Source organism: Mercenaria mercenaria, chromosome 18 (genome assembly GCF_021730395.1).
Source record: "Mercenaria mercenaria strain notata chromosome 18, MADL_Memer_1, whole genome shotgun sequence".
NCBI lineage: Eukaryota > Metazoa > Mollusca > Bivalvia > Venerida > Veneridae > Mercenaria > Mercenaria mercenaria.
The window spans coordinates 1,222,310-1,234,812 of record NC_069378.1 but is presented as its reverse complement, the minus strand read 5'-3'; the positions used below and the strand labels follow the sequence as shown (position 1 = coordinate 1,234,812).

General features: G+C 36.1%; 1 protein-coding gene across 2 annotated transcripts in view; it reads left to right on the top strand.

Moving 5' to 3' along the window:
• The window catches only part of LOC123539313 (chitin synthase chs-2-like), a 70,255-nt gene extending 63,412 nt beyond the window's left edge, over positions 1-6,843 (top strand). Inside the window, exons 26-28 of one of the 2 annotated variants that reach the window (XM_053530492.1) lie at positions 385-581; positions 955-1,155; positions 2,578-6,843. In XM_053530492.1, the coding sequence (XP_053386467.1) occupies positions 385-581; positions 955-1,155; positions 2,578-2,833 (654 nt within the window). In that variant the 3' untranslated portion in view covers positions 2,834-6,843. The remainder of the gene's footprint in view (positions 1-384; positions 582-954; positions 1,156-2,577) is intronic. The other variant, XM_053530491.1, reaches the window with a different exon arrangement.
• The last annotated feature ends 5,660 nt before the right edge of the window (positions 6,844-12,503 follow it).

Sequence of the window (12,503 nt, the reverse complement as noted above, 5' to 3'; positions counted from 1 at the left end):
GCTGTAAGAAGACATAAGTCGTTGTAACAGGTTAAGTAACAAACTTGCTGTAATAAGATATCATTAAACATTCTTCTGTATGATATTGACAACCTACGCCAAGTACATATCTTGCACGAAAAGTCTGTAAGTTAAATACAATGATATTTTATTTCTACTTAACCTTTAATCTGCTGACAGTAAGTGATTCTGCCTTTGCAACCAGTGCAGACCAAGATCAACCTACACGGACGTGCAGGCTGATCTTAGTCTGCACTGTTCGCTATTCAGTCTGTAAATTTTCCATGAACACCCCTTTGAATGATAAGTGGGACTGTCCAAATTGAATGAGGGACCAGTCCATTTTAGAAATTTAGCAGGGTAGAGGTTAAACTTGTTTTTCAGGGTATAAAAGACGACGATACAAAATCAGTTGTGTCAGACGATATCAGCATTTCTGAAAAGTCTTCTGACTCCGGCTATACAGATAGTGTCGGAACACTAGAAGGACAGAAAAAGAGAGACTTATGGGGGAAGATTGCCCGTCGGCGTCGGGAACAACAGTTTGGAACGTTAAGTCAGAACTTTGTCAAGAACTTCAAGTAATGATAATATTTTATATTCTTCCTTTATCTTTAGTTTCATGGCTATTGTCAATTTGATCTCTTTGGACTGGTTCTGAAACAGCAAAGAACAGAACAATTACGTTACAAGTTTTTCAAATGTAAGGTTGTAACGCTGACAGAACAAACGAAAAGAGAAGTTATTTTGAGGTTGATTTCTTTCCTTTCTACTTAGCTTGCTAGAGTGACCGCTTATACTTTACCCACTGTAAAATTCCACTTGAAATCAACGTTTATCAGACAAATATCAATCAATTATGTTAATTACAAGGTACAAATATAGATCGAAAGTTTATCACGTTTGTTATGTAGCTTTAATACCTTGAAATTAAGTGTCTCATTGAATTCGTAGAAAGTTGCAAAAACACATGGAGGACAACGAAATGGGATCGACGATGAACGTCAGTAGAGGCGTGGGTAATGGCGGTCTTGGTGTTGTGACAGAAGGAGATGAAGAGAACAATGAAGTTGAAATGAGAAATGTTAAAAGAAAATTCAACCGATTTGAAAGGAAGAGTATCTTTACAATCGTCCAAATGTCACGTGATCCAAGGTAAGATTGCTTAGGAACAAATTAGAAATAATTATTCAAAGGCAGTAAAGTTCAAAGTATTCCGAGTATTTCATATACTCTATTTGGATAACTACATTTTTTATTTAAATAGTTATCATGTGTATTACAAATTTCAGTTTACTAATATTTTGACCTCTGCATGTTACAGTAAATTTCTAGTGCCCGCCCGCTTAGCTCAGTAGGAAGAGCACAGATCTACGGATCGCGGGGTCGCGAGTTCGATCCCCGGGCGAGGCGTATGTTCTCCGGGACGATGTGATAATAGACAATGTGTGTGACATCATTCGTCCTCCACCTCCGATTCATGTGGGGAGGTTGGCAGTTACCTGTGGAGAACATGTTTGTACTGTTGTACAGAATCCAGGAACACTTGTTGGGTTAACTGCCCGCCGTTACATAACTGAAATAATGTTGAAAAACCCAAACAAACAAACAAACAAGTAAATATCTATGAATGCACGAAATATCATGGCGGAAAGTAGACAAGTGCCGTTTCGATTTCTCCCCTTAATCTAAACTTTCACAAAAGGAAGTTCATTTTAACAAAAATAGAAAGTATTCCGTTCTACATTTGATCATTTTAAAACTGAGTTTACCCTGGCTACTGTGGTCAGCCTGGCTACTGTGGTCAGTTGATAAATGCTAATAAATTAAAGTTACCTTTACGTATCGCTGTGAATATAAACCCCGCCGGAATGTATAACTCTTTAATATGTTGAAGTTATAAAGCTACCTCGGGAAGGGTTAGTACACATCCGTCCCTGATATTATGCACTTGTACCCAGCCATGATTGAAGTAATGCACTTCACCCTTGGGAGAGTTAGTGCGTATCTGTGCCTGAAATAATGCACTTACCTTAGTGGTATTACCCACCCGTACATGCCATCATGCACTACACCTTTGGGGAGTGTTAGCACCCAACCGTGCCTGACAGTGCACTGCACCTTGGGAGGGTTAGCACCCAACCGTGCCTGACAGTGCACTGCACCTTGGGAAGGTTAGCACCCAACCGTGCCTGACAGTGCACTGCACCTTTGGGGAGGGTTAGCACCCAACCGTGCCTGACAGTGCACTACACCTTTGGGGAGGGTTAGCACCCAACCGTGCCTGACAGTGCACTGCACCTTGGGAAGGTTAGCACCCAACCGTGCCTGACAGTGCACTGCACCTTGGGAGGGTTAGCACCCAACCGTGCCTGACAGTGCACTGCACCTTGGGAAGGTTAGTACTCTCCGGGGACTGGAGTTATGCACTTCTGGTCTCCCCTGACACTAAAGATGAAAAGTCACCATTTACCTTAAGTTTGTTGTTTTGACTTAAAACCCAACAGAAGATAGAAGAAAAAAAAACACAAAAAACCCAAATGGGTTTTAAAATATATTTTCTAATTTTACACTTAGATTGAAACAGTCGATTCTACAACGTGGTAACGTTGTTACAAGCCGTTGGAAGCGTGCTGCTTTGAAAGCCAAACTGAGGTCTGCGGCAGAACAAGTAACCAAGAACAGCACGGATAAAGAGGTTCCCGACGGCAGACCAAGAAGTAAAGTTACAATGCTGGATATAGCAAGGCTTGCCGTTGCCGACAGAGACAGCAACGTTCCGTCGGAGGCTGAGTCAGAGGATGAAGTAGTTGACCAAAGAAGCAGACTGTGATTTTTGCCTATTTATAGAACATTATCTGTAATATATCTGTTTTGAAAAATTTATATTACCCGACAGTACAAGTCGTTTATCACATTTAAACCCGATGTTTATCTTCCGACTGAATGTAGTTCGTGGAATCAGTAGGAAACTTGATTATATTTTAAAATCATCACCTTCAGCCTTTTATCAAAATGAAATCAAAGTTACAGTGTATCAATGGTCTAAACTAAATGTGGACTCTCATCAGGGTTTGACGAAATTTTGCATATTTTCAGTCAGGATGATCAAATTTAACCTTAAGTTATCGAGCTTAATTTTGAGAAATTTAGATATGCACAAACATGTGTCAAATCAAACGTCCAGATTTTATATTGTTATTGTAATTGTTATATAATTCTATGACTAGTTTTACTATTATATATTTGTAATTTACTTTGTGATGAAAACACAAACTACGATATGGAGTTTTCTCATACAGGTTTGATATGCCTTTGCTTAGAGATTTTTTAATCAACATGAATACATGTACTATTAAAATAACACAACAATATTTAACTTCCTTTAGGTATCATTTCTAATTCTGTTTATTTTTTGTATAATGCTTAAAGTGTTACTTGGAAATCGCATGGTGTTCGAAGAAATACTTGAGTTTTTCCGTGGTCAAATGCACCGGGATTTTTTTTTTAAATGTAAGTTTGTTTATAAAAACCTGGTTTTTTTAAATATAAATAACCTTTGTAATTGTAATTTGACTAATTTTGAAGGCTTAGTTTTGCTTCTGTCCAGAAGCAGTTTGTTAGAAGATTTATTTAGCATGTGTTATAACTTTCCTTGTTTTGTTAAATAAGGTAAAATTCTATCTAAAACAACTTCTTTTGTATTTTTGATTTTATTAAACAACACAAATGAAAGTGTTTTTGCTATTGATGGTAGTGCGCTTGTAGTAGAAAATCGTCTTATTAGAAAGAACGCTTCCTGTCACAAATGAGTTTAATTGTTTTTAATAGTTTGATCCTAGACTAAGAGTTGATTTACCCCATAGCTTGTTAAAGGTGCAATTGTCCTTGTCTTTGAAGTTTATACTAATAGTTTTCAAAATTTGGTCACAGGCACAGTCTTTCAGTTGCGTTTATGTTGAACAATAACATGCAGACCGTTAACTAGCGTTTACAAGAAAAGAACATTGCTGCCCATATATGCTGGAATCACTTTGCTTCGTCCGCCTGTCTGTTCAAGATATAATTAGATAACTGATTTTACTACACGGATGGAACGTTTAATGTAAACTAACAGAATAATAGATGGCAATACGAGGCGACCATAATCCTTATCATGCTGGACAAGATTGTTTTTTCCTTTGCAACCAGTGCAGATCATGATCAGCCTGCACATCTGTGTAGTCTGACCATGACATGCACTGTTTGCCATTCAATCAGTATCGTTTTAGTAAGCACCCCTTTTAACAGTTAATGTTACTATCCAAATTGAAAGATGAACAAGTTCATTAAAGAAATTTAGCAGGGAAGGGATTAACCATATCGTAAGTGTTGTAGAAATTATTTCAATTTTTGTACTTAAATTTTCACATTTTTAAACATCTGAGACACTCATTGTGAAATCGGAAGGGAATCTAAGGGATTCTTATACAATGACAGATTATAAAATGTTTTTTGCTTTTATTTTCACATTTTTTAACTTTAAATACAAAATTTATTTTCACTCCATCAAGAGGATTTTGATTTTATAAGATACAATTATACCAGGCTGAGAGTTATTAAATAAGTATGATTAAATCATCCAGTATTTAGTGTTTTTCACAGTTAGAAAATAACGTTCGCTTTGCAAAAGAAAACATATATGTCACAAAGTCAAACAGCCACTGAACGTCACTATTTTATCTGTATTATATTGTCCTCGTACTTTGAACACACAATATAGAGCTTCAGACTGCAACAGCTCTAACTGTATAGAAATGAGTCGTTCCCCACAGATTTGAAAAGTGCAGTCGTCGCTCCCATATATTTGAAAAGTCTAAAATCCAAGGCCAAAAAAACTCAGGCCAATCTCTCCCACCTGCATTGTTTCAAAAAACATGGAACACATTTCGGAGTACTATGTCACATTATGATAAAGATGACCTGCTTTGCCAGAACAAGCATGATTTTCAACCTAAACAAAAGTTCAAATTCAACTTATCAGCTTCACAGAACCTTGAAAGTGGTGAACCATGCCATGAATATACTACCACTTCAGATTTCATACAGTTTGCCGGGTTGTAGTGATGAATATAGCCAGTCTATCCCTCTGATCCGTGACATTCCGTGCAAAGCATGGTTGCAAATTATCTAGATACATGTACACTACTGGCTGGTGTACAAAATAAACACACTACAGCCAATGTGGTCTCAATCAAATCGAGTCTGCAATATTCGCTATTAGCCTTGTCATCGGTGCTTCCATCTTTTAACGATGTTTCAGCAAATAACTTCTTATTCACACTATAGTATGTTCTTTGATTTGTATGCCTCGAAGGTTGGTATATTAAAATAGCGTTGTCCGTCCGTCCGTCCGACCGTAAGTTTGTAAATTCTTGTCCGGGCTGTAACTCTGCCATCAATGAAGGAATTTTGAAATAGTTTGGCATGAACATTAACCTTAATGAGACGACGTTTCGTATGTTATACTAAGATCCCTAGCTACAAGGTCAATTTCACACTTAGAAGTCAAACGTTAATAGGGTCTGTTTCGTGTCCGGTTTGTAACTTTGCCATTCATCAAGAGGTTTTGAAATTACTTAGCATACATGTTTATCTTAATGAGACGACGTGTCATGGGCAAGACCCAGTCCCACTAGCTCCAAGGTCAAGGTCAGTCTTAGAGTTCAAATGTTAACAGGATCTGTTTTGTGCCATTGATGAATGGATTTTGGAATACCTTAGCATAAATGGTAACCATAATCAGACAATATGCCATGCGCAAGACCCAGATCCCTTGCTCAAAGGTCAAGGTCATACTTAGAAGTCATAGGTTAAAAGTACATTCTTCGTGTCCGGTATATAACTCTGTTATCCATGAAAGATTTTGAAACAACTTGGCATAAATGTTTACCATAATGTGGCAATGTGTTACGCTCAAGACCCAGACCACTAGCTCAAAGATCAAGTTTACACTTAGAAGTCAAGTCAAAGTTTAATAGGGTTTGTTTCATGTCCGGTTCGTAACTCTGTCACTCATCAAGGAATTTCGAAATCAATGGCATAAATATTCCTCATAACGAAGAAATGTGTCATGCATACAAAAAGACCACTAGCTCAATCTGACTAAAGTACTTGATCTTCTAAACGAAGATCTGAGAATGACCTATTCACATTCGTCTTCTGTATATTTTGGATTTCCAATATTGCTATTTTTATTTTTGCAAATCTATTTTTATTTGAACCAATCAGACGACTTGTTCGAATGTCAAAGTGTAAGAAAAATTTGTAGTCAGTCCAGGGCTCGAACCCGTTATCCCACGACTGAGCTAACCGGCTATCTGACATCTTCTGACATAAGAATTGTAGATATAAAAAAAACAAGCCTTTTTTTAGCTTGCAGAATATTGTACGTTAGCTTTTGATTGGCTAGCGGAACGGTCGTCAGAACGAGGCTATCAATAGCTCGTGTTCAGATCCTAAGCGTAGCGTAATAGGAGATGTATTTTAGTCAGATTGCCACTAGCTCTAAGGTCAATATCATATTTAGAGGTTGACAGTTTACATGGTGTGTTTCTTGTCAATTTCATAACTCTTCCATCGATTAAGAGATTTTAAAATTACATGGCATAAACGTCTCTATATTGAAATGACGTGTCTTCTTTTTATTTTACGTCCCACCCACACACAAAAGGTCATATGGCGACTTTCCAGCTTTAATGGTGGAGGAAGACCCCAGGTGCCCCTCCGTGCATTATTTCATCACGAACGGGCACCTGGGTAAAGCCACCGACCTTCCGTAAGCCGGCTGGATGGCTTCCTCACATGAAGAATTCAACGCCTCGAGTGAGACTCGAACCCACATTGATGAGGGGCAAGTGATTTGAAGTCAGTGACTTTAACCACTCGGCAATGACGTGTCAGACACAAGCCCAAGAGCCCTAGCTTCGAGGTAAAAGTCACACTTAGACTTAACATTGTATCTTTCTTGTGCGGTCAATAACTCTGCCATTCATCAGAAATTACTTGTCACAATTCTTCCCTATGATGAGCTGGTGTGTCATGCTCAAAACCCATATTTTGCCCAAACAATTGTAGCATTTTTTGGGCACACTTCGGGGGCGTTTGTCACTATTAGTGCCAGCTCCTATTTGAGCTTCTATTCTAAATGCTTAGTATATTTTGAGAGTTATATATACTTGTATTTTTCCTATAAAATGTCAAGGTCAGTAGTGGCTATTGTTAAGTTACCTTAAAGACACACCACAAAATAACTGTAATCTTTTGTATTTTCCATGATAGTAATTATGCATTTTTTATATGAAGAAATGAGAAATAACAAGTATCTATTTACAAGTTGACAGTAACAGATATAGGTCTAAGACAATGTATTTAATGTCTAAATATATTATCCAATTAATGTAGTAGTATGCACGATTATTTGCACCAAGTTCATGTGAGAGGAAAAATAGACCACTAGGTATTGGTGGGTCTTTAACACTACTATTTCTTGAATACCGATGGATAAAAATAAATGCTATAGCCTATAATTAACGGTTAATGCGAACACGATGATATTACACAACGATAGTCACACGAGATCTACATGCAGATATAGACATGCCACAGTCCGCTACTGCAAAAATATAAAGTGGAAATATTGGACTGGGAATTCATGGCATGCAGACCGATTTTATTAAGTTTTTAAAAAATGGTGAGTTTTTAAAGCCGCTGAACTGTCCAGAAGTGTGGCCCCTTCATGCAGTCCCTTTCCGGAATTCAATACATATATCAGCAAATTGACAATGGTTTTGTAGAATAATACAGATGTTTTATACGCTGTTAAATTTTCATGTAAAACCATGCTTTCTTTCTATGATTTGATGACATTCGAACTTATTTCTCCAAAACATGGACCTATATAGATATACTTTGACCTTCAAAAATGACCTTTGGACGAGTTCACTAACTAAGGTGGATCTGGTATTCGGATCATCTCGGCTGATGATTTACGTAATAAATAGGTATATAATGTAAGAAATTAACCGAGTTACGATCAAATACTGCACAGTGTATTGGTGTGGTTGCCCCTGATACATGGCATGCACGCAAGCTGTGGGTTCGAACCCCAACAGAATTTCATTGTATTGTCTTATGAATTATAATTCAAAAAGTACGTATCATATTTTATTGCCAGGACTTAAAATTTACTGTTTTGAATTATTTTTCTTCATTTTTCTCATTCGTTTTCTTTTATATTTTTTCTTTCAAAATTTGTTTTATATCAGAAAAAATGTTATTTCAATTCACAAACAAGGTTAATCCTCAGATTCGCTGGCAGTGTCGGTTTCTGAATCGTCCGTTGAATCATCAACACACCCTATAAACGACTGTACCCCCCCCCCCCCCCCCCCCCCCCCCCCCCCCTCTTCCTCTTGCGAGTGATCAAAACAATAAACTGACAGCTAAAAGTTAAAAAATAACATTTTAAAGTGACTGATTTGCTTTGAAGGTATTTATATTTACATTTCATTGGAAGCTGAACAGGATTTGTTTCTGTATATAATGTGTTAGTCTGATGACAGGTAGAATTATAGCAAAAAACTCGATTGATCACCGATTTTGTCCAGAATTGTAAATTGTCGGCGTCAAAAGTACTTATTTTCTTGCTTGAAGAATGACCTACCTGTAAATTTCACTGTTTCATGGATAAAGAAACAATACTAGTTTGGTAAAATTAAATCAAGTCATTGATAAATTCTCCAATTTGTTTATAACCGTCAATGAAAGAAGATTCGGTGTTATTTCCTGATTGTATGCATGCTTGCTTAAATACTGTACAAGTCTTTGCGAGTTTCGTAAAAAGACTGTATGCCTGTTTGTGAGTGACTTCTTTATAAAATATCGGCGTTTCCTATGCTCCTGTAGTACTTCTTTATAATTATAACCCGCAAACAAAGTTTGAAGGAGGAGGGTGGAATATAGCAGTCAACATGCGGTTTGTCTGTTCGGTCTGTTTGTATATGTGTCCTCATATATTTCATTGTGCAATTACTTCAATGCTATTACACCTACCTCTCTCAAAGATTACGTACAAACATCGGCAATATGTACTTAATGTTTATCTTATTATTTTCCTTTTTCTTTTTAAAGTAACACTTAAAGGTGAAACATGGTCTGCTTTTTTTTTGTGTCAGTGCCGTAACTTCCTTATGCATTAAAGGATTTTGAAATAACTTGGCACAAATGTTCACCATCATGAGACCATAATTAGACGATTTATCGCATACAATTCTATACTTTCTAGAATTTCAAACCATTGAAACCAATATATAATCGCAACTACAATTAATAAGGTGTGAAAATATGAACAGTGAATGGGGTGATTTGGAGTGAAACGGCGCCAGACTGAATCCACTAATCCTTTGTGGATCGCTTTCTTGACAGCGTCGCAGGGTAAACATCATTATTTTAGTTTTGTCTTTGTATTTGTCATAAACACACGAACTTTAACATGAAACTTGTCTTATTTTACTGAAAATACATTCTGCGAATGAAATAAGTTCTATTTTACAAGCACAAGTGCCATTAGAGGAAAAAATGAGGGTTTAGTGCTCAAGGTGAGCTTTTGTGATCACCCTGTGTCCGTCGTCCGTCGTCCTCGTCCATCGTCAACAATTTGACTGTTAACACTGAGAGATCACACTTTTGGTCCAATCTTAATGAAACTTGGTCATAATGTTACCATCAATAGAATCTTGGACGAGTTTAATATTGGGTCATCTAGGCTCAAAAACTAGGTCACCAGGTCAAATCCGCAAGGACAGATTCCTGACGTATTATCACTATCAAATGTAAATTATTTCTAACCTGAGAAATAGCAGTAAATCTTGACAGGTAGTAATCACGACGGCTGTACTACTCGCGCACGGTATTTGTAACGATAACATGTTTATTCGACGCCGCCCAGGAGGCGGCGTCGAGTATATGGAATACACTTTTATTTCGGACCCTGTAAAGATGGTAATGAATAGTTTCGGAGTGATAAACTGAACACAGTGAATAGTTTGTAAAAGGACCAACGATATTGCACAATAGATTTTAGTGAATAAACAAAAAATGGCAAAAAGAAAACATAAAAAAATGTATGTAATGCAATTTATTATGTGATATAAACAATGTTATCTGTCTTTCCTCCCCTTATTTGTAGAGCAGAAAATATTTTTTTATTTACAATTTCGTCAAAATGTTGATCCGATTTATTGATAAGAGAGGTTACTCTGTAAGTCAAGTTTCTATTTCTGATCTTAGCATGACCTACTTACCTATCTCATTTTCTATTAAAAGACCACACCGCAGATATACCATACTGCAACGCGTGAATTGCGTACAAATGAGCATTCATGTATTTTACAATAACCTTTCAGTAAACTTCGAAGAGAATATTAAAAAATAAAAATACGGAAAATTACACTTTGCCTGCATAAATTTCCTTGAAAAAAGCGTATTAACAAATTAAATAAAGGAATCAATAAGCATATATATGTTGCCAAACGAAGGAAGTGCCGCTGTTAACTCATTTTGAACCTTTTGACTTATTTTCTTTGTTGATAGGTACAGTGATGTAATTTCAGAATGCGCACATATTTGCAGATTCCTATTTCTATTTTTTTTTTTTTTTTTTTTTTTTTTTTTGCTTATGTGTCATATACTCATTGTTGCCATCATTTAGCTGAACTTGTCAGTGACAAGTTAATTCTTCTTTAAATGTGGTTAGATCGAAATATCAAAAGCCATGGGACCATAACTTATCAAAGCATCAGTGACTTTCAAAAAGATTTCCTTGTTGAATTTATATTTTCATTGATTTAATATGACTAGTCAGTTGCTCTGGCTGTATTATATCTTGATAATTGTTTCTTTTTTCCTTTTCTTTTTTTACTTGTATAGATAGTTTGTTTTTGTATCTGTCCATTCCTGACTTAAAAAAAAAACATTTTCATTAAAACATTTTCTACACTGTGGCAGTGGGTTATTATGCTTGGTAAATTTCTTGTAATATTAGATTTGAATCTAGACACTGACATATTCCTAGTAACCTTACGGTTCAACAAGGACTTCAAGTTAATCGTTCGTCCGAAAAAAAAATGAATTCTATGATATTCCAAAAGTATATAAGAAAGATTCATGCTTGTGAATAGGGGCAATATAGAAATTGTTACATCATTCTTTTCTTGGACAAAATTTTTGGTTGTTCTGGCAACGGAAACACTAAAATGCTGTGTTTAATCTGCATTCTGAAATGTAGGTGACTAAGGTCCATGAAACTTCATCAGTGAAAAGAAAACACTCGTTACATTACATGATAAGAAAAATAATGGTTTCTGTGAACCACAACTTTGAAATAATTATCTTTTAACATTTCCTCATTTCCCAACAAACTGCATTTCTGTGAAACTTCATACACACGCTCCTGCATATAAGAACTTTTTACAGGTGCTGACCTTAGTGAAATAATTACATTAATTTTGTATGTAAAGGGACCACCTACTCGCAATGTCAATGTCATTGCAAGTAGGGGATTTGTATTGCATGGTAATAATTTTCTATCATGTTTATTCTTCATGTTTTAAACAGTTTATAACATATATTGTTTTATGTGCTAATGTTGATAATTTGTAGTCAGTCAGACTAATAAAGTAATGATTAGGTGATTTCTCATATTGCAATAAATGTACTTCAGACACAACATTTGGCGGCGTCTTTGATGCTTGCATCAATGAATTTCCTTGTGTTATTATTGAGGAAGGGGGAATCGGGACACTTTTAATCATGTTGACTGGTTTACCATGAAGTAACTCTGAATTACTAGCGGGACTTAATCGACTTTTCCGGTAATGTTTTCGTTATCCTTTCCTATTTATACGTTTATTCGCAGGATACTTGCAGGTGAAATACAAAAATGTAGTTTTTTTTAAAAAATCAGAGGATCATTTTGTTGCAGACGGACAGACAGACGGGGGTCAACCTATAGTCCCCTCCTGTCTCATCTCAAATTTATTTTAAAATCGTCAGGTAACCGTCGATTCCCTACGGAATTTCTTGCATAAAATAGTAGGGACCCTGTTTATACTTTCAGTTTCTAATTCGTATTTTATGATAGTATATGTTGTGACAGGATGGACGTACCGGGGACAATAACTATCAGAACAAATCAACACCCATTACAATATTTACAAATTTATTTATAGGAACTGATTATTTACAATGAATAAATGAAAAGTGAAAACAAAATCTTATTATAAGAAAGAAAGAAAAGCATCTGAGCTCAGTAACTCTTTTATGAAGTTCTAACACTGACTGTTCGTTGACACAGATGTTTCCGTTAACTTTGAACTTTAATTAACACAAAAATACAACATATCTTCAAGTAAAGTCCCTTTAAACCGTGAATACGTTGACTTTGTTTTGGCTCCCTATAATGG